The sequence below is a fragment of the Mustelus asterias genome, unplaced genomic scaffold (genome assembly GCF_964213995.1).
Source record: "Mustelus asterias unplaced genomic scaffold, sMusAst1.hap1.1 HAP1_SCAFFOLD_1852, whole genome shotgun sequence".
In the NCBI taxonomy this organism is placed as follows: Eukaryota; Metazoa; Chordata; class Chondrichthyes; order Carcharhiniformes; family Triakidae; genus Mustelus; species Mustelus asterias.
Window position 1 is genome coordinate 1 of NW_027591797.1, and position 23663 is coordinate 23663.

The following is a 23663-nucleotide window of genomic DNA, read 5'->3' on the forward strand; positions in this document are numbered from 1 at the left end:
GGGAGCGGGAGCGGCTGAGTGAGACATGGGCTAAGAGTGAGGGGGTATGGGGGTCGAAAGCGGGTGGCAGGAGTGAGCTGGAGACACCAGGTAACCGTGTTTGACGTGAAAAGTCGGCAGGCATCATTGAACGCCCACTGCCCCACACAGAAACTCAAACGTTAGCCCCAAGGTCACAGGCAGTGGAGACAAATCCAACCAGATCCATGAGCCCCTCTGGCCTCGTTGCCGAGGCCTCCTCCACGCCTGCAATGGGTTGGAACTGCCTCAGGAGGGCTGTCAGATGGATCTCGGCCTAGCCCCGAGGCTTCAGGGCCTAGTCAGTGGAAGCTCAGGCAGCTCCACTCACCACCATTGCCTGGTAAAGTCCCGTTCGAGGTGGGTGGGTGGGAGAGGGCAGGGAGCCAATGCCACGCCACCTGCGAACCCTCTCTCTCCCTTCCAGCCAGGAACGCCAACCCTGTCCCATCAGGCGCACGCAGTCTCCGGCCCTCCCAAGGCCTGGCCGCTGGAAACGAACAACCACATCGCTTTCTGCAACTGGAGACCCTGACGCACCTCTGTCCCGTAGCCCTCAGAGTTGCTCGCTCCGTTGGCTGGTCCTCCTCCGCAGGCCCGCAGTCCGGGGTCTCCCTCAGCCATCACGGCGGGTTCCGGCGGGGCCTGAGGAAGGATAGACGAGTAGTCATCATCGGTACAGTTCCATCCACCACCCCTTCAACTTGCAGCGAGTTCACATCATTCAGAGATCAGGAGAGGCAGCGGCGATTTGGGATCAATACTCAAGGAAACAACACAAACATGGAAACTAGAAGCAGGAGTCGGCTATCGGGCCTTCGAGCCTGCTCCACAATTCACCTTGATCATTGAATTCAATATCCTGATCCCCGCTTCCCCTCCCATATCCCTCAATCCCTTTCGCCCAAGAGCTATAGAAACATAGAAAACCTACAGCACAAAACAGGCCCTTCGGCCCCACAAGTTGTGCCGAACACATCCCTACCTTCTCGGCCTACCTATACCCTCCATCTTATTAAGTCCCATGTACTCATCCAGGAGTCTCTTAAAAGACCCTATTGAGTTCGCCTCCACCACCACTGACGGCAGCCGATTCCACTCGCCCACCACCCTCTGTGTGAAAAACTTACCCCTAACATCTCCCCTGTACCTACCCCCCAGCACCTTAAACCTGTGTCCTCTCGTAGCAGACATTTCCACCCTGGGAAAAAGCCTCTGAAAGTCCACCCGATCTATGCCTCTCAACATCTTATACACCTCTATTAGGTCTCCTCTCATCCTACATCTCTCCAAGGAGAAAAGACCGAGCTCCCTCAGCCTATCCTCATAAGGCATGCCACTCAATCCAGGCAACATCCTTGTAAATCTCCTCTGCACCCTTTCAATCTTTTCCACATCCTTCCTGTAATGAGGCGACCAGAACTGAGCACAGTACTCCAAGTGGGGTCTGACGAGGGTCTTATATAGCTGCATCATTATCCCCGGACTCCTAAACTCAATCCCTCGATTGATAAAGGCCAGCACACCATACGCCTTCTTAACCACCTCCTCCATCTGCGGGGCCGATTTCAGAGTCCTATGGACCCTGACCCCAAGGTCCTTCTGATCCTCTACCGTACTAAGAGTCTTTCCCTTTACATTGTACTCCTTCATCTCATTTGACCTGCCAAAATGCACCACTACACATTGATCTGGGTTGAAGTCCATCTGCCACTTCTCCGCCCAGTCTTGCATCCTATCTATGTCCCTCTGTAACTTCTGACACCCCTCCAGACTATCCACAACCCCACCAACCTTCGTGTCGTCGGCAAACTTACCAACCCATCCCTCCACTTCCTCATCCAGATCATTTATGAAAATGACAAACAGCAAGGGTCCCAGAACAGATCCCTGGGGCACTCCACTGGTGACCGACCTCCATTTAGAAAAAGACCCATCTCTCCCCACTCTCTGCCTCCTTTGGGCAAAGTTCCTTTGGGCAAAGCTACCAAATAAACCTGTTGGACTTTAACCTGGTGTTGTTAAACTTCTTACTGTCCTTTGGGCAAGCCAGTTCTGGATCCACAGGGCAGCAGCCCCTTGGATCCCATGCCTTCTCACTTTTTCGAGAAGCCTTGCATGGGGGACCTTATCGAACGCCTTGCTAAAATCCATATAAACCACATCTACCACTTTCCCTTCGTCAATGTGTTTAGTCACATTTTCGAAGAACTCCACCAGGCTCGTAAGGCACGATCTGCCCTTGACAAAGCCATGCTGAGTATTCTTGAGCATACTAAACCTCTCTAAATGCTCATAAATCCTGTCCCTCAGGATCTTCTCCATCAGCTCACCAACCACTGAGGTTAGACTCACCGGTCGGTAATTACCTGGGCAATCCCTATTCCCCTTCTTGAAAGTAGGAACCACATCCACAATCCCCCAATCCTCCGGCACCTCTCCCATCTCCATAGCTATATCTAATTTCTTCTTGAAATCAGACAACGTTTTGGCCTCAGCTACTTTCTGTGGGAGTGAATTCCACGCATTCACCACCCTCTGGGTGAAGACATTTCTCCCCACCTCAGAGTCAGAGTGGTGGAGGTTTACAGCATGGAAACAGGCCCTTCAACCCAACTTGTCCATGCTGCCCCTTTTTTTTTTGAAACCACTAAACTAGTCCCAATTGCCCGCATTTGGCCCATATCCCACCTCACCCTTGTAACTGTCTAAATGCTTTTTAAAAGATAAAATTGTACCCGCTTCTACTACTACCTCTGGCAGCTTGTTCCAGACACTCACCACCCACTGTGTGAAAAAATGATCCCTCTGGACCCTTTTGTATCTCTCCCCTCTCACCGTAAACCTTATAGTTTTAGACTTCCCCCTTTGGGAAAAGATATTGACTATCTTGCTGATCTGTGCCCCTCATTATTTTATAGACCTCTATAAGATCACCCCTCAGCCTCCTACGCTCCAGAGAAAAAAGTCCCAGTCCATCTCAGTTCTAAACCATTTACTCCTTATCCTCAAACTATGACCCCTTGTTCTAGACTCCCCCCACTATCAGGAACATTCTTTCTGAATCTACCCTGTCTAATCCGGTTAGAATTCTATGTTTCTATGAGATCCCCCTTCACTCTTCTAAACTCCAGTGAATATAATCCTATCCGACTTAGTCTTTCCTCATATGACAGACCTGCCATCCCAGGAATCAGCCTGGTAAACCTTCGCTGCGCTCCCTCTATAGCAAGGACATCCTTCCTCAGATAGGGACACCAGAACTGCCCACAATACTCCGGGTGTGGCCTCACCAACACCCTGTACAATTGCAGCAAAACATCCCTATCCCTACACTCAAATCCTCTCGCTATGAAGGCCAGTATACCGGTTACCTCTTTACTCCCTGCTGTACCTGCACACTTTCAGCGACTGATGCACGAGGACTCCCTGGGGTGGGATTATTGTGGGTGCAGACTCGATGGGCCGAATGGCCTCCTTCTGTACTGTAGGGTTTCTATGATTCTATGACTCCAAGGTCTCATTGAGTATCCACCTCTCTCAATTTATAACCCTTCAAGAACAAAAAACAAAGAACAAAGAACAATACAGCACAGGAACAGGCCCTTCGGCCCTCCAAGCCCGCGCCGCTCCCTGGTCCAAACTAGACCATTCTTTTGTATCCCTCCATTCCCACTCCGTTCATGTGGCTTTCTAGATAAGTCTTAAACGTTCCCAGTGTGTCCGCCTCCACCACCTTGCCCGGCAGCGCATTCCAGGCCCCCACCACCCTCTGTGTAAAATACGTCCTTCTGATATCTGTGTTAAACCTCCCCCCCGCTCACCTTGAACCTATGACCCCTCGTGAACGTCACCACCGACCTGGGAAAAAGCTTCCCACCGTTCACCCTATCTATGCCTTTCATAATTTTATACACCTCTATTAGGTCACCCCTCATCCTCCGTCTTTCCAGTGAGAACAACCCCAGTTTACCCAATCTCTCCTCATAACTAAGCCCTTCCATACCAGGCAACATCCTGGTAAACCTCCTCTGCACTCTTTCTAAAGCCTCCACGTCCTTCTGGTAGTGCGGCGACCAGAACTGGGCGCAGTATTCCAAATGTGGCCGAACCAACGTTCTATACAACTGCAACATCAGACCCCAACTTTTATACTCTATGCCCCGTCCTATAAAGGCAAGCATGCCATATGCCTTATTCACCACCTTCTCCACCTGTGACATCACCTTCAAGGATCTGTGGACTTGCACACCCAGGTCCCTCTGCGTATCTACACCCTTTATGGTTCTGCCATTTATCGTATAGCTCCCCCCTACGTTAGTTCTACCAAAATGCATCACTTCGCATTCATCTGGATTGAACTCCATCTGCCATTTCTTTGCCCAAATTTCCAGCCTACCTGTATCCTTCTATATCAAGTAATAATCTGCCTTCCTATTATTGCTACCAAAGTAGATCACCCCACATTTTTACCCACATTACACTGCATCTGCCATGCTCTCTCTCTCACACTCAGCCTGTCCAAATCACGCTGAAGCATCTCTGCGTCCTCCTCACAGCTCACACTCCCACCCAATGTTGTATCATCTGCAAATTTGGAGATAATACATTCAGTTCCCTCTTCCAAATATTAATATATAGTGTGAACAGTTGGGGTCCCAGCACAGATCCCTGCAGAACCCCACTAGTCACTGACTGCCATTTATGCCAACTCTTTGCTTCCTATTTGCTACAGTAAGAAGTTTAACAACACCAGGTTAAAGTCCAACAGGTTTATTTGGTAGCAAAAGCCACACAAGCTTTCGAAGCTCTAAGCCCCTTCTTCACCTTAAGAAGGGGCTTAGAGCTTCGAAAGCTTGTGTGGCTTTTGCTACCAAATAAACCTGTTGGACTTTAACCTGGTGTTGTTAAACTTCTTACTGTGTTTACCCCAGTCCAACGCCGGCATCTCCACATCCTATTTGCTAACCAGCTTTCTATCCATCTCAAGACATTACCCGCAATCCCATGTGCTTTAACTTTATATTGTAGTCTGTTATGTGAGGCCTTGTCAAAAGCCTTCTGAAAGCCTAAATATAGATCTAAATCTAAATATAATTGACTTAATTATTTGGCAAAAAATTGCCCAGTTTTACTTTCATTAGTTTGACAAGCGCATCCTCCCCTCCAGTGATGGCGCCACCTTCTCAACCTGCTGAGCTCCCAACTCTCACACCTTTGGAGCAGGCAAGCACTCTTGGCGAAGCTTGCCCCCCCCTCCCAATGCCTCTTCTTCCCCCACCATGGCTCAGCCCCTGGGAATGTTTGGGCCCCATGAGGCTGTGGAAGGGGATAGCCCTGCCGAGTGGCGGGGAGGGTGGAACTGCTGTGTCACCCTTCAAGTCGGGTGGAGGGGGGAAAACACCCAGCAAGAAAACACAGAATCATAGAATCCCTACAGTACAGAAAGAGGCCATTCGGCCCATCGAGTCTGCACCGACCACAATCCCACCCAGGCCCTATCCTCATACCCCTACATATTTACCCATTAATCCCTTTCGCCTATGCATCCCAGGACACTAAGAGCAATTTTAGCATGGCCAATCCACCTAACCTAAAACAATGTTTGGCCTCAACTACTCTGCGGTAGTAAATTCCACACATTCACCACTCTCTGGGTGAAGAAATTTCTCCTCGTCTCAGTTCTAAATGGTCTACCCTGTATCCTCAAACTATGGCCCCCCTGGTTCCGGACTCCCTCTCAGGAACATTCTTTCTGAATCTCCCCTGTCTAACCCTGTTAGAAATTTTATAGAATCTCTACAGTGCAGAGGAAGCCATTCGGCCCATTGAGTCTGCACCGACTCTCCAACAGAGTGTCGTATCCACACCCTCTCTCCCACCCTATCGCCCCACACATTTCCCATGGCCAATCCACGGAACCTACACATCTTTGGATCGTGGGAGGAAACCGGAGCACCCGGAGAAAACCCACGGGGAGACACGGGGAGAATGTCCATCAGACAATGACCCCCAGGCCGGAATTGGACCCGGGTCTCAGGAGCTGAGGCAGCAGTGCTAACCACTGTGTCACCGTGCCGCCTATAGGTTTCTAGGAGATCCCCCCCTCATTCTGCTGAACTCGTGAATATAATCCTAACCAACTCAATCTCTCCTCATACATCAGTCCTTCCTTCCAGGAATCAGCCTGGTAAACCTTCTCTGTACTCCCTCTGGAGCAAGAACATTCTTCCTCAGATAAGGAGACTAAAACTGCACACAGTACTCCAGCTGTGATCTCACCAACGTCCTATTTATCGAATCCTCTCGTTATAGAAACATAGAAAAACTACAGCACAAACAGGCCCTTCGGCCCCACAAGTTGTGCCGAACACATCCCTACCTTCTAGGCCTACCTATAACCCTCCATCCTATTAAGTCCCATGTACTCATCCAGGAGTCTCTTAAAAGACCCTATTGAGTTCGCCTCCACCACCACTGACGGCAGCCGATTCCACTCACCCACCACCCTCTGTGTGAAAAACTTCTCCCGAACATCTCCCCTTATGAAGGCCAACATACCATTTGCTTGTTTTATTGCTTGCTACACCTGCAGCGGCTGGAGTACAAGGACACTCAGGTCGCATTGCACATTCTCCTCCGAGTTTATGGCCAGATCGTAATGTCTTCCCATTTTTGCTACCAAGGTGGATAACCTCACATTTATCCACATTAAGACTGCGTCTGCCAACCATTCGCCCACTCACTCAACTTGTCCATCTCTGCATCCTCCTCACAGCTCACTCTCCCACCCAGCTTTGTCACCCGTAAATTTGGAGATATTACATTTAGTTCCCTCGTCTAAACCATTAGTCAGTGAATAGTTGGGTCCCAGCACTGATAGAAACATAGAAACATAGAAACCCTACAGTGCAGAAGGAGGCCATTCGGCCCATCGAGTCTGCACCGACCACAATCCCACCCAGGCTCTACCCCCACATATTTACCCGCTAATCCCTCTAACCTACGCATCCCAGGACTCTAAGGGACAATTTTTAACATGGCCAATCAACCTAACCCGCACATCTTTGGACTGTGGGAGGAAACTGGAGCACCCGGAGGAAACCCACGCAGACACGAGGAGAATGTGCAAACTCCACACAGACAGTGACCCGAGCCGGGAATCGAACCCGGGACCCTGGAGCTGTGAAGCAGCAGTGCTAACCACTGTGCCACCGTGCCGCCCCTGCAGGATCCCTGCAGGATCCCACTAGCCACTGCCTGCCATTTGGAAAAAGAACCATTCATTTTTACTCTTTGCTTCCTGCCTGCCAACCAGTTTTCTATCCATCTCAATACACTACACCCAATACCACGTGCTTCAGCGTTACACGCTAATCTCTTATGTGGGACTTTGTTGAAAGCCTTCTGAAAGTCCAAATAAACCACATCCACTGGCTCCCCCTCATCAACCCTACCAGTTACATCCTCAAAGAATTCCAGTCGGTTTGTCAAGTATGATTTCCCTCATGTAAAGCCATGCTGACTCAGAGCAGCACTCACTCACCGCCTTAACAGATGTCTTGAACCGATAATGTCTTGGGCGAGCACCACTTCGGAGGCTCTTGGCTTCCGGAACGCTCTGACCGTCCGTTAACGATTCGCTGCTCTGCTGATTAACCAGACAATCATTTAGTCGCGTATAGCCAGCTTCCCAAATCTCCGCGCACATGCAGCAACCCTCCCCCTACCCCCCACTGACATAAACCCGACACCCCCTCCCCCGGCATCAACTTGGGGCAGCCGCATTTCTGAACTCTCACAAATCCTTGTCCGTCCATCGCCATCTTGATTGGCTACATAGAATCATAGAAACCCTACAGTGCAGAAAGAGGCCATTCGGCCCATCGAGTCTGCACCGACCACAATCCCACCCAGGCCCTACCCCCATATCCCCACATATTTACCCACTAATCCCTCTAACCTACACATCTCAGGACACTAAGGGGCAATTTTAGCATGGCCAATCACCCTAACCCGCACATCTTTGGACTGTGGGAGGAAACCGGAGCACCCGGAGGAAACCCACGCAGACACGGGGAGAATGTGCAAACTCTACACAGACAGTGACCCAAGCCGGGAATCGAACCCGGGACCCTGGAGCTGTGAAGCAGCAGTGCTAACCACTGTGCTACCATGCCGCCCTACTACGTTGGCTGCAAGTCCAGTGAGGCCTCAATTGAAAGTTCCCAGCCCGCTCCTTCTCTAATCCTTCAAGGGCCTCAGCGCCTGTTAATGATTTCTAGTCTTCTCCAGCCTGCCTCTGGTCTCATCATTCAAGATTCAAGACTGTCTGTGGTCTCATCCTGTCCTGCACTCTCCCCGTAGCCTTGTAAAAATCCCAAACTAATCCCACTGCCACGCTTTCACCCCTTGGCCCTGTATCAATCCCCCAAAAAATCCCAGTGTCCCACACTCTCCCCATAGCCCTGTATCAATCCCAAACTAATCCCACTGCCCCGCATTCTCTTCAAAGCCCTCCATCAATCCCAAACTAATCCACCCACCCACTCATTCCCCCCATAGTCCTGTATCAACCCCAAACTAATCCCACTGTCCCACATTTTTCCCATAGCCCTGTATCAATCTCAAACTAATCCCACTCCCCCACTCTCCCCATGACCGTGTATCGACCCCAAACGAACCCCACTGCCCCACTCTCTCCCCATCGCACTGTGTCAATCCGAAACTAATCCCACTGCCCCGCTCTCTCCCCATAGCCCTGGATCAATCCCAAACTAATCCCACTGCCCCATTTTCTCTCCCCCCAAAGCCCTGTTTCTATCCAAAACTAATCCCACTGCCCTGCTCTCTCCCAATAGCCCTGTATCAATCCCAAACTCATCCCACTGCCCCATTAGCCCTGTATAAATCCCAAACTAATCCCACTGTCCCAAGCTCTCCCCACAGCCCTTCATAGAACATAGAACAGTACAGCACAGAACAGGCCCTTCGGCCCTCGATGTTGTGCCGAGCTTTGTCCGAAACCAAGATCAAGCTATCCCACTCCCTATCATCCTGGTGTGCTCCATGTGCCTATCCAATAACCGCTTGAAAGTTCCTAAAGTGTCCGACTCCACTATCACAGCAGGCAGTCCATTCCACGCCCCAACCACTCTCTGAGTAAAGAACCTACCTCAGACATCCCTCCTATATCTCCCACCACGAACCCTATAGTTATGCCCCCTAGTAACAGCTCCATTCACCCGAGGAAATAGTCTTTGAACGTTCACTCTATCTATCCCCCTCATCATCTTATAAACCTCTATTAAGCTGCCTCTCATCCTCCTCCGCTCCAGAGAGAACAGCCCTAGCTCCCTCAACCTTTCCTCATAAGACCTACCCTCCAAACCAGGCAGCATCCTGGTAAATCTCCTCTGCACTCTTTCCAGCGCTTCCACATCCTTCTTATAGTGAGGTGACCAGAACTGCACACAATATTCCAAATGTGGTCTCATCAAGGTCCTGTACAGTTGCAGCATAACCCCACGGCTCTTAAACTCCAACCCCCTGTTAATAAAAGCTAACACACTATAGGCCTTCTTCACAGCTCTATCCACTTGAGTGGCAACCTTTAGAGATCTGTGGATATGGACCCCAAGATCTCACTGTTCCTCCACATTCCTCAGAACCCTGCCGTTGACCCTGTAATCCGCATTTAAATTTGTCCTACCAAAATGAATCACCTCGCACTTATCAGGGTTAAACTCCATTTGCCATTTTTTAGCCCAGCTCTGCATCCTATCTATATCTCTTTGCAGCCTACAACAGCCCTCCACCTCATCCACTACTCCACCAATCTTGGTGTCTGATGCGCGACAATTAAGCACGTGGAACCAAGGCTTCGATATTGAAGGCTTTTATTGTGTAACAATGGAACTACTAACACGAATACACCAGTTCAGACTGAAGGGGTCCTGCCGGAGCAGAGGGTCTTATACCTCGCCACCGGAGGCGGGACCCCACTGGAATGTGCCATGATAACACTTATAACAGGTAAACACCCTAACCCAACAACATTGTACAACCCCCACAGTAACAACACCCTAGCCCAACAGTAACATAATAACAACCCCCAGTGGTGAACCAACGATGGTTCACCACATTCACCCCTCCTTTAAGAACAAAAGGTGGCGGGGTGCAAGAAAAAAACAGGTCATATAAACAGAATTCACAAGTCCAGACGGTCTGGAGGACCGCACCGACGCTGTGATCTCCTCAACACCGGTTGCGAAACCGGAGCAGGTGCTTGCGGTGGCGTTCTCTCCAAAACAACGTCTGGCTGTCCCCTCAAGGACTCCCGGGCCGGCCGGCCCTGGTGAGGCGATGGTGCAGGGGATCCTGGAACGTTTGGTGGTGGTGGTGGTGGTGATGATGGTGGCGCCGATCTCCGAGTCTCAGGCAAGCTGTACATGGGAGTAAAAGTGTTATGCACTGGTCCCGGTGCTGACCGCGCCACGTCTGGGGAAGCAATGAGGAGTAGTGGATTCGTGACTGGGGGAATAGGAGCGACAGGAGTTGCTACGTCCCCTGCGGGCGCCAGGTCTCTAATGGAGACAGTGTCCTCTCGCCCGTCAGGATATGCCACATAGGCATACTGAGGGTTGGCGTGGAGGAGTTGGACCGGTTCGACCAAGGGGTCGGACCTGCGAGCCCTCACATGTCGCCGCAGAAGGACGGGTCCTGGGTACGTCAACCAGGCTGGCAATGAGGTTCCCGAGGACGACTTCCGAGGGAATGAGAACATCCTCTCGTGGGGAGTAGCATTGGTTGCCGTACACAGGAGGGAGCGGATAGAATGGAGCGCATTTGGAAGGACCTCCTGCCAACGGGAGACTGGAAGGCCCCTGGATTTCAGTGCCAGTAGGACAGCCTTCCAGACTGTAGCATTCTCCCTTTCCACCTGTCCGTTACCCCTAGGGTTGTAGCTCGTGGTTCTACTAGAGGCAATCCCGAATGAGAGCAAGAATTGCCTCAAGTCGTTGCTCATGAACGACGAGCCCCTGTCGCTATGAATGTAGCAGGGGTACCCGAACAGGGTAAAAAGCTCACTGAATGCCTTGATGACGGTGGCAGTCGACGTGTCCGCACAGGGGACAACAAACGGAAACCGGGAATACTCGTCTATTATGTTGAGGAAATAGACATTCCGGTCCGTTGAGGGAAGGGGGCCCTTAAAATCCACACTCAGCCTCTCAAAAGGGCGAGTGGCCTTGACCAATTGTGCCCGGTCTGGTCGATAAAAGTGTGGTTTGCATTCTGCGCAAATCCAACAGCTTCTCGTCACTGACCTGACATCCTCCACCGAGTAGGGCAGGTTGCGGGCTTTGACGAAGTGGTAGAGTCTGGTGACTCCAGGATGACACAGATCATTGTGGAGAGCCTTCAAGCGGTCCTCCTGCATGATGGCGCATGTTCCGCGCGAGAGGGCATCCGAGGGCTCATTGAGCTTCCCTGGACGATACATAATATCGTAATTATAGGTGGAGAGCTCAATTCTCCACCGCAAGATCTTATCGTTCTTGATCTTGCCCCTCTGCGTGTTGCTGAACATAAACGCCACGGATCGTTGATCCGTGATCAGGGTGAACCGCTTCCCTGCCAAGTAATGGCGCCAGTGTCTGACTGCCTCCACAATGGCCTGAGCCTCCTTCTCCACCGCTGAGTGCCGAATTTCGGGGCCTTGAAGGGTGCGGGAAAAGAACGCGACGGGCCTGCCTGCCTGGTTTAGTGTGGCGGTTAGGGCGAAATCAGATGCATCACTCTCCACCTGGAAAGGGATGGATTCATCCACCGCGTGCATCGTGGCTTTTGAGATGTCGCTTTTCAAAACCTTGAAGGCCAATTGGGCCTCCGGCGTAAGTGGGAAGGTCGTGGACTTAATGAGCGGACGAGCTTTGTCCGCGTAGTTGGGGACCCACTGTGCATAATACGAAAAGAACCCGAGGCATCTCCTCAGTGCTTTCGTGCTAGCGGGCAAGGGAAGTTCAGTGAGTGGGCGCATACGGTCTGGATCAGGGCCAATGACCCCGTTTTCCACCACGCATCCGAGGATGGCTAACCTGCGCGTACGGAATACGCACTTCTCCCTGTTATAGGTCAGATTCAGGCGAGATGCAGTGCGCAGAAAGTGTTGGAGATTCGTGTCGTGGTCCTGCTGGTCATGGCCGCAGATGGTGACGTTATCCAGGTACGGGAAGGTAGCCCGCAACCCGTTCTGGTCCACCATTCGGTCCATAGCACGCTGGAAGACCGAGACCCCATTGGTGACACCAAATGGAACCCTGAGGAATTGGTATAGACGACCATCCGCCTCAAAAGCCGTATATTGTCGGTCCTCTGGGCGGATGGGGAGTTGATGGTAGGCGGACTTAAGGTCTATGGTAGAAAACACTCGGTACTGCGCAATCTGATTGACCATATCAGAAATGCGCGGGAGAGGATACGCATCCAGCTGCGTATAACGATTAATGGTCTGACTATAGTCGATGACCATCCGAGGTTTGTTCCCGCTTTTGACTACCACGACCTGCGCTCTCCACGGACTAGCACTGGCCTGTATGATCCCTTCCTTGAGGAGCCGCTGAACCTCAGATCTAATAAAGATCTGGTCCTCAGCGCTGTAACGCCTACTTTTAGTAGCGATGGGCTTGCAGCCAGGTACCAGATTTTTAAAAAGGGATGGTGTAGTGATTTTCAGGGTGGATAGATTGCATGCGGGGCGCTTTGGGCAATTTGGAGGCTGCGGCTGATTCCCTACTGCCAGTGAAGGGAGTGGCCCACCGTACCGTAGGATCACACTCTTCATGTGGACCATAAAGTTTAGTCCGAGGAGAATTGGCGCACAAAGGTGAGGTAACACAAGGAGCCTGTATTGCTCGTAAATTGTGCCCTGTACCTCAAGAGTTACCATACATCGTCCTTGGATCGGTACAGACCGGGACCGTGATGCCATGGAAATTGTCTGCTTGGCAGGGAGAACCCGGAGTCCACACCTTTTAGCAGTTTCAGGGTGTATGAAACTTTCGGTGCTCCCACTGTCAAACAGACAATTCACAGTTCGACCACTAACCTTTATATCCATCATGGAATTTTCAAGTCTGTAGTGCCTGGTCTGGTCCAGGGAGATCGACGCCACCGTTGGCCCCTGGGCGTCACTGCATGCCGCTGATGTTGATGCTGAGGGCCCCTGCTGGTCGCTCCTAGTCGTCGTGGACCATGATGGCCGCCCCCATGAATCGCACGTGGGCGAGGGCGCCAAACGCAGCGACTCCTGGTGGTCTTCTTCCTCCTCCGTCAGCCACGATGGCGCCGTCCTGGGTTCGCACGTGGTCGGACCTCGTGGGTACTGCGACGCCGAAGGAGATTGTCTCCGTTCTGGAGGGTTACAAGCTGCACTGCCGTTTTTAGGCTTGGACCTGCAGACTTTGCCGTAGTGGCCTTTTTTACCGCACTGGCTGCAGATTGCCGTTCTTGCCGGACACTGTTGCCGTGGATGCTTGGCCCCACCACAAAAATAACATCGCTGGCCGCCTGGAGCTGCCGCCGTCGTCGGATCGATCTGGGAGCGCGGGTTAGCGGGGCGAGGAGGGAGCTGAGCTTGCTCCAGCCACGTTGACTGCACGTGGTCCTCGGGGTACAGCGCCAAACTCTTCGACGCCGCTTCCAGCATCACAGCCATCTCCATCGCTTGGGTCAAGTCGAGTTTCCCCTTTTCCAGCAATTTAAGCCGGATGTACGAGGACCCTACCCCTGCTACGAATGCGTCTCGGGCGAGGTCGTACATATATTGTTCGGCTGATACGTCTTTACAATCGCAACCCCTGGCAAGCTGCAGGAGCTCATTGGCGTAGTCCTCCATGGTTTCGCCCGACTGCCGACGTCGTGTAGCGAGGAGGTAACGAGCGTGTATCTCGTTGGGTGGCTTCGTGTATCGTTTTTTTAGGAGCTCGACGGCACCCGGGTAAGTGGGAGCTGCACGAATGGCTAGGTAAATCGTGTCGCTTACCCTTGCGTGGAGGACCTGGAGTTTATCACTGTCTGTAGTGATAGCTACCGAGGCTGCCAGGTAGTCCTCGAAACACTTCCACCAATGGTCGAACGTGTTAGCGGCACCGACCGCACGTGGGTCCAGTGTCAGACGATCCGGTTTTAAGATCTGTTCCATACTCTTTTTTTTTTGTACAGCTGTGAGTTTTCTGTTACACAATAAAATTGATGCGCAACAATTAAGCACGTGGAACCAAGGCTTCGATATTGAAGGCTTTTATTGTGTAACAATGAAACTACTAACACGAATACACCAGTTCAGACTGAAGGGGTCCTGCCGGAGCAGGGGGTCTTATACCTCGCCACCGGAGGCGGGACCCCACCGGGATGTGCCATGATAACACTTATAACAGGTAAACACCCTAACCCAACAACATTGTACAACCCCCACAGTAACAACACCCTAGCCCAACAGTAACATAATAACAACCCCCAGTGGTGAACCAACGATGGTTCACCACAGTGTCATCAGTCAATCATCAATCATCCTTCATCAATCCCAAACTAATCCCACTGCACCTGCTCTCCCCATAGCCCTGTATCAATCCTAAATTAATCCCACTGCCCCACTCTACCCCATAGCCCTGGATCAATCGCAAACTAATCCCACTGCCCCCTATCCCCATAGCCCTGGATCAATCCCAAACGAATCCCACTGCCCCTTATCCCCATAGCCCTGGATCAATCCCAAACTAATCCCACTGCCCTGCACTCTCTCCAAAGCCCTCCATCAATCCCAAACTAATCCCACTGCCCCACTCGCTCCCCTATAGCCCTGTATCAACCCCAAACTAATCCTACTGTCCCACATTTTTCCCATAGCCCTGTATCAATCGCAAACTAATCCCACTGCCCCGCACTCTCCCGATCATCCTGTGTCAATCCGAAACTAATCCCACTGCCCCCTATCCCCATAGCCCTGGATCAATCCCAAACGAATCCCACTGCGCCCTATCCGCATAGCCCTGGATCAATCCCAAACGAATCCCACTGCCCCCTATCCCCATAGCCCTGGATCAATCCCAAATGAATCCCACTGCCCCACTTTCTCTTCCCCCCATAGCCCTGCATTTATCCAAAACTACTCCCACTGCCCTGTGCTCTCCCCATAGCCCTGTATCAATTCTAAACTAATCCCACTGCCCCACCCTCTCCCCATAGCCCAGTATGAATCACAAATTAACCCCACAGCCCTTCGCTCTCCCCATAACCCTCTATTAATCCCAAACTAATCCAATGCCCTACTGCCTCCCCATAGCCCTGCACCAATCATAAACTAATCCCACAGCCCCACTCTCCCCATAGCCCTGCACCAATCCCAAAATAACACTGGCCCACTCTCTCCCCATAACCCCACTCGCTCCCTGTAGCCTGGTATTAATCCCAAAATAATACCACTACCCTGTTCTCTCCCAAAGCCCTGTAGCAATCCCAAACTAACCCCACTGCCCCGCTCTGTCCCCATATCCCTGCATCAATCCCAAACTAATATGACTGCCCCACTCTCTCCACATAGCTCTGTATCAATCCCAACCTCATCCCACAGTCCCACTCTCTCCCCATAGCTCTGTATCAATCACAAACTAATCCCACTGCCCCGTTTTCCCCCATAATCCTGCGTCAATCCCACTGCCTCACTCTCTCCCCGTAGCCCTGTATCAATGCCAAACAAATCCCAGGGCACCACTCTCTCCCAATAGCCCTGCATCAATCCCAGACTAATCCCACTGGCCCACACCCTCCTCATAGCCCTGTATTAATCCAAAAATAATCCCACGGCCCCGCACTCCCCATAGCCCTGTATCAATACCAAACTAATCCCACCACCCGATCCTCTCCCCATAGCCCTGTATCAATACCAAACTAATCCCACCACCCTACCCTCTCCCCATAGCCCTGTATCAATACCAAACTAATCCCACCACCCTACCCTCTCCCCATAGCCCTGTATCAATCCCGAATAAATCCACTGCTTCGCTCTTTCCCCATGGCCCTGTAACAATCCCAAACAAATCCCACTTCCTCTGCCCACCCCTAGCCCGGTATCAATCCCAAACTTATCCCACCTCCCCACGCTCTCCCCATCGACCTGAGTCAATGCCAAACAAAACCCAGGGCACCACTCTCTCCCAATAACCCTGCATCAATCCCAGACTAATCCCACTGGCCCACACCCTCCCCCCATTGCCCTGCGTCAATCCCAAAATAATTCCACTGCCCCATGCTCCTACTTTAGCCCTGTATCAACCCAACCTAATCCCACTGCCTCGCTCCCCCCCCATTGCCCTGTATTAACCCTAAACTAATCCCACAGCTCCACTCTCCCCATAGTCCTGCATCAATCCCAAAATAATCCCACATCCCTGCACTCTCCTCACAGCCCTGTATCAATCCCAAACAAATCCCACCACCCAGCTCTCCCCATAGCCCTGGTTCAATCCCAAAATAATCCCACTCCCTCGCTCCCTCTCCATAGCCCTGTATCAATCCCAAATGATCGCACTGCCGAACTCTCTCCCCATAGCGCTGTATTAATCCAAACAGTCCCACGGCCCCACACTCCCCAGAGCCCAGCATCAACACCAAACTAATCCCACTGCCCCACCCTCTCTCCATAGCCCTGTATCAATCCCCAATTAATCCCAATGCCCCACTCGCTCTCCCATAGTCCGGTATTAATCCCAAACTAATCCCACTGCCCCACCCTCTCTCCATAGCCCTGTATCAATTCCCAATTAATCCCAATGCCCCACTCGCTCCCCCATAGTCCGGTATTAATCCCAAACTAATCCCACTGCCCCATTCTCTCCCATAGCCCTGTAGCAATTCCAAATTAACCCCACTGCCCAGCCCTTTCCCCATAGCCCAATATCAATGCCAAACTAACCCCACGGCCCCATTTTCCCCCATAGTCCTGTATGGATCCTAAACTAATCCCGCTGCCCCACTCCCTCCCCATAGCCCTGTATCAATCAAACTAATCCCATTGCCACACCCGCTCCCCATAGCCCTGTATCAATCCCAAAATAACACTGCCCCACTCTCTCCCCAGAGCCCTGTATCAATACCAAACTAATCCCACACCCCCATGCGCTCCCCATGGCCCTGCATCAATCCCTAATTAATCCCACTGCTCCACTCTCTCCCCATAGCCCTGTAACATAACAATCCCAAAATAACACTGTCCCACTCTCTCCCCATAGCCCTGCACCAATCCCAAAATAACACTGCCCCACTCTCTCCCCATAGCCCTGCACCAATCCCAAAATAACACTGCCCCACTCTCTCCCCATAGCCCTGCACCAATCCCAAAATAACACTGTCCCACTCTCTCCCCATAGCCCTGCACCAATCCCAAAATAACACTGTCCCACTCTCTCCCCATAGCCCTGCACCAATCCCAAAATAACACTGTCCCACTCTCTCCCCATAGCCCTGCACCAATCCCAAAATAACACTGTCCCACTCCCTCCCCATGGCCCTGTATCAATCCTAAACTAATCCCACTGCCCCACAATCTTCCAATAGCCCTGTATCAATCCGAAACAAAGCCACTGCCTCACTCTCTCCCCATAGCGCTGTATTAATCCAAAAATAGTCCCACACCCCCATACGCTCCCCATAGCCCTGTATCAATCCCCAACTAACCCCACTCACTCCCCGTAGCCTGGTATTAATCCCAAAATAATACCACTACCCTGTTCTCTCCCAAAGCCCTGTAGCAATCCCAAACTAACCCCACTGCCCAACCCTTTCCCCAGAGCCTGGTATCAATGCCAAACTAACCCCACTGTCCCGCTCTGTCCCCATATCCCTGCATCAATCCCAAACTAATATGACTGCCCCACTCTCTCCACATAGCCCTGTATCAATCCCAACCTCATCCCACAGTCCCACTCTCTCCCCATAGATCTGCATCAATCCCAACCTCATCCCACAGTCCCACTCTCTCCCCATAGCTCCGTATCAATCCCAACCTCATCCCACAGTCCCACTCTCTCCCCATAGCTCTGTATCAATCCCAACCTCATCCCACAGTCCCACTCTCTCCCCATAGCTCTGTATCAATCACAAACTAATCCCACTGCCCCATTTTCCCCCATAATCCTGCGTCAATCCCACTGCCTCACTCTCTCCCCGTAGCCCTGTATCAATGCCAAACAAAACCCAGGGCACAACTCTCTCCCAATAGCCCTGCAACAATCCCAGACTAATCCCACTGGCCCACACCCTCCTCATAGCCCTGTATTAATCCAAAAATAATCCCACGGCCCCGCACTCCCCATAGCCCTGTATCAATACCAAACTAATCCCACCACCCTACCCTCTCCCCATAGCCCTGTATCAATACCAAACTAATCCCACCACACGACCCTCTCCCCATAGCCCTGTATCAATCCCGAATAAATCCACTGCTTCGCTCTTTCCCCATGGCCCTGTAACAATCCCAAACAAATCCCACTTCCTCTGCCCACCCCTAGCCCGGTATCAATCCCAAACTTATCCCACCTCCCCACGCTCTCCCCATAGACCTGTATCAATGCCAAACAAAACACAGGGCACCACTCTCTCCCAATAACCCTGCATCAATCCCAGACTAATCCCACTCCACACCCTCCCCCCATTGCCCTGCATCAATCCCAAAATAATTCCACTGCCCCATGCTCCCGCTTTAGCCCTGTATCAACCCAACCTAATCCCACTGCCTCGCTCTCCCCCAATTGCCCTGTATTAACCCGAAACTAATCCCACAGCTCCACTCTCCCCATAGTCCTGTATCAATCCCAAAATAATCCCACAGCCCTGTATCAATCCCAAACAAATCCCACCACCCAGCTCTCCCCATAGCCCTGGTTCAATCCCAAAATAATCCCACTCCCTCGCTCCCTCTCCATAGCCCTGTATCAATCCCAAATGATCGCACTGCCGAACTCTCTCCCCATAGCGCTGTATTAATCCAAACAGTCCCACGGCCCCACACTCCCCAGAGCCCAGCATCAACACCAAACTAATCCCACTGCCCCACCCTCTCTCCATAGCCCAGTATCAATTCCCAATTAATCCCAATGCCCCACTCGCTCCCCCATAGTCCGGTATTAATCCCAAACTAATCCCACTGCCCCATTCTCTCCCATAGCCCTGTAGCAATTCCAAATTAACCCCACTGCCCAGCCCTTTCCCCATAGCCCAATATCAATGCCAAACTAACCCCACGGCCCCATTTTCCCCCATAGTCCTGTATGGATCCTAAACTAATCCCGCTGCCCCACTCCCTCCCCATAGCCCTGTATCAATCAAACTAATCCCATTGCCACACCCGCTCCCCATAGCCCTGTATCAATCCCAAAATAACACTGCCCCACTCTCTCCCCAGAGCCCTGTATCAATCCCAAACTAATCCCACACCCCCATGCGCTCCCCATGGCCCTGCATCAATCCCCAATTAATCCCACTGCTCCACTCTCTCCCCATAGCCCTGTATCAATCCCAAAATAACACTGCCCCACTCTCTCCCCAGAGCCCTGTACCAATCCCAAACTAATCCCACACCCCCATGCGCTCCCCATGGCCCTGCATCAATCCCCAATTAATCCCACTGCTCCACTCTCTCCCCGTAGCCCTGTATCAATCCCAAAATAACACTGTCCCACTCTCTCCCCATAGCCCTGTATCAATCCCAAAATAACACTGTCCCACTCTCTCCCCATAGCCCTGCACCAATCCCAAAATAACACTGCCCCACTCTCTCCCCATGGCCCTGTATTAATCCAAAAATAGTCCCACAGCCCCACACTCCCCATAGCCCTGTATCAATCCCCAACTAACCCCACTCGCTCCCCGTAGCCTGGTATTAATCCCAAAATAATACCACTACCCTGTTCTCTCCCAAAGCCCTATATCAATCCCAAACTAATCCCACTGCCCAACCCTTTCCCCAGAGCCTGGTATCAATGCCAAACTAACCCCACTGCCCCACTCTGTCCCCATATCCCTGCATCAATCCCAAACTAATATGACTGCCCCACTCTCTCCCCATAGCTCCGTATCAATCCCAACCTCATCCCACAGTCCCACTCTCTCCCCATAGCTCTGTATCAATCCCAACCTCATCCCACAGTCCCACTCTCTCCCCATAGCTCTGCATCAATCCCAACCTCATCCCACAGTCCCACTCTCTCCCCATAGCTCTGTATCAATCCCAACCTCATCCCACAGTCCCACTCTCTCCCCATAGCTCTGTATCAATCCCAACCTCATCCCACAGTCCCACTCTCTCCCCATAGCTCTGTATCAATCACAAACTAATCCCACTGCCCCGTTTTCCCCCATAATCCTGCGTCAATCCCACTGCCTCACTCTCTCCCCGTAGCCCTGTATCAATGCCAAACAAAACCCAGGGCACAACTCTCTCCCAATAGCCCTGCAACAATCCCAGACTAATCCCACTGGCCCACACCCTCCTCATAGCCCTGTATTAATCCAAAAATAATCCCACGGCCCCGCACTCCCCATAGCCCTGTATCAATACCAAACTAATCCCACCACCCTACCCTCTCCCCATAGCCCTGTATCAATACCAAACTAATCCCACCACCCTACCCTCTCCCCATAGCCCTGTATCAATACCAAACTAATCCCACCACCCTACCCTCTCCCCATAGCCCTGTATCAATCCCGAATAAATCCACTGCTTCGTTCTTTCCCCATGGCCCTGTAACAATCCCAAACAAATCCCACTTCCTCTGCCCACCCCTAGCCCGGTATCAATCCCAAATTTATCCCACCTCCCCACGCTCTCCCCATAGACCTGTATCAATGCCAAACAAAACCCAGGGCACCACTCTCTCCCAATAACCCTGCATCAATCCCAGACTAATCCCACTGGCCCACACCCTCCCCGCGTTGCCCTGCGTCGATCCCAAAATAATCCCACTCCCTCGCTCCCTCTCCATAGCCCTGTATCAATCCCAAATGATCGCACTGCCGAACTCTCTCCCCATAGCGCTGTATTAATCCAAACAGTCCCACGGCCCCACACTCCCCAGATCCCAGCATCAACACCAAACTAACCCCACTGCCCAACCCTTTCCCCATAGCCCAATATCAATGCCAAACTAACCTGACGGCCCCATTTTCCCCCATAGTCCTGCATCAATCCCAAAATAATTCCACTGCCCCATGCTCCCGCTTTAGCCCTGTATCAACTAATCCCACTGCCTCACTCTCTCCCCGTAGCCCTGTATCAATGCTAAACAAAACCCAGGGCATAACTTTCTCCCAATAGCCCTGCATCAATCCCAGACTAATCCCACTCGCTCTCACCCTCCCCATAGCTCTGCGTCAATCCCAAAATAATTCCACTGCCCCACGCTCGCACTTTAGGCCTGGATCAATCCCAACCTAATCCCACTGCCTCGCTCTCACCCCATAGCCCTGTATTAACCCAAAACTAATCCCACAACCCTGCTCTCTCCCCATAGTCCTGCATCAATCCTCAACTAATCCCACTGCCCCACTCTCCCCTATAGTCCTGTATCAACCCTAAAATAATCCCACTGCCCCACTCTCTCGCCATAGCGCTGTATTAATACCAAACTATTCCCACGGCCCCGCACTCCCCATAGTCCTGTATCAACACCAAACTAATCCCACTGCTCCACTCCCACCCCATAGCCCAGTATCAATCCCAAACTAATCTCTGTCCCACTCTCCCCGTAACCCTGGATGAATCCTGAACTCATCCCACTCCCCCGTTCCCTCCCCATAGCCCTGTGTCAATCCCAAACTAATCCCACTGCCCCACTATTCCCCCTTGCCCCGTATCAAACCCAAACTAATCCCACTGGCCCACTGTCCCCATAGCCCTGGATCTATACCAAAATAATCCCACTGCCCCGCTCTCTCCCCATGGCCCTGTATCAATCCCAAACTAATCCCACTGCCTGTCTCTCTCCCCATGGCCCTGTATCAATCCCAAACTAATCCCACTGCCTGTCTCTCTCCCCATAGCCCTGTATCAATCCCAAACTAATCCCACTGCCTGTCTCTCTCCCCATGGCCCTGTATCAATCCCAAACTAATCCCACTGCCTGTCTCTCTCCCATAGCCCTGTATCAATCCCAAACTAATCCCACTGCCTGTCTCTCTCCCATAGCCCTGTATCAATCCCAAACTAATCCCACTGCCTGTCTCTCTCCCATAGCCCTGTATCAATCCCAAACTAATCCCACTGCCTGTCTCTCTCCCATGGCCCTGTATCAATCCCAAACTAATCCCACTGCCTGTCTCTCTCCCATGGCCCTGTATCAATCCCAAACTAATCCCACTGCCTGTCTCTCTCCCATAGCCCTGTATCAATCCCAAACTAATCCCACTGCCTGTCTCTCTCCCATAGCCCTGTATCAATCCCAAACTAATCCCACTGCCTGTCTCTCTCCCATGGACCTGTATCAATCCCAAACTAATCCCACTGCCTGTCTCTCTCCCATGGCCCTGTATCAATCCCAAACTAATCCCACTGCCTGTCTCTCTCCCATGGCCCTGTATCAATCCCAAACTAATCCCACTGCCTGTCTCTCTCCCATAGCCCTGTATCAATCCCAAACTAATCCCACTGCCTGTCTCTCTCCCATAGCCCTGTATCAATCCCAAACTAATCCCACTGCCTGTCTCTCTCCCATGGCCCTGTATCAATCCCAACCTCATCCCACAGTCCCACTCTCTCCCCATAGCTCTGTATCAATCCCAACCTCATCCCACAGTCCCACTCTCTCCCCATAGCTCTGTATCAATCACAAACTAATCCCACTGCCCCGTTTTCCCCCATAATCCTGCGTCAATCCCACTGCCTCACTCTCTCCCCGTAGCCCTGTATCAATGCCAAACAAAACCCAGGGCACAACTCTCTCCCAATAGCCCTGCAACAATCCCAGACTAATCCCACTGGCCCACACCCTCCTCATAGCCCTGTATTAATCCAAAAATAATCCCACGGCCCCGCACTCCCCATAGCCCTGTATCAATACCAAACTAATCCCACCACCCTACCCTCTCCCCATAGCCCTGTATCAATACCAAACTAATCCCACCACACGACCCTCTCCCCATAGCCCTGTATCAATCCCGAATAAATCCACTGCTTCGCTCTTTCCCCATGGCCCTGTAACAATCCCAAACAAATCCCACTTCCTCTGCCCACCCCTAGCCCGGTATCAATCCCAAACTTATCCCACCTCCCCACGCTCTCCCCATAGACCTGTATCAATGCCAAACAAAACACAGGGCACCACTCTCTCCCAATAACCCTGCATCAATCCCAGACTAATCCCACTCCACACCCTCCCCCCATTGCCCTGCATCAATCCCAAAATAATTCCACTGCCCCATGCTCCCGCTTTAGCCCTGTATCAACCCAACCTAATCCCACTGCCTCGCTCTCCCCCAATTGCCCTGTATTAACCCGAAACTAATCCCACAGCTCCACTCTCCCCATAGTCCTGTATCAATCCCAAAATAATCCCACAGCCCTGTATCAATCCCAAACAAATCCCACCACC

General features: G+C 51.8%; 1 protein-coding gene across 1 annotated transcript in view; it reads right to left on the reverse strand.

Moving 5' to 3' along the window:
• Positions 1 to 468: 468 nt before the first annotated feature.
• The window catches only part of LOC144488776 (uncharacterized), a 38592-nt gene continuing 15397 nt past the window's right edge, over positions 469 to 23663 (reverse strand). Inside the window, exons 2-4 of the mRNA XM_078206876.1 lie at positions 13130 to 14255; positions 7565 to 7669; positions 469 to 663 (exon numbers count right to left, since the gene is read on the reverse strand). Coding sequence (XP_078063002.1) covers positions 469 to 663; positions 7565 to 7669; positions 13130 to 14224 — 1395 coding nt within the window. The 5' untranslated portion in view covers positions 14225 to 14255. The remainder of the gene's footprint in view (positions 664 to 7564; positions 7670 to 13129; positions 14256 to 23663) is intronic.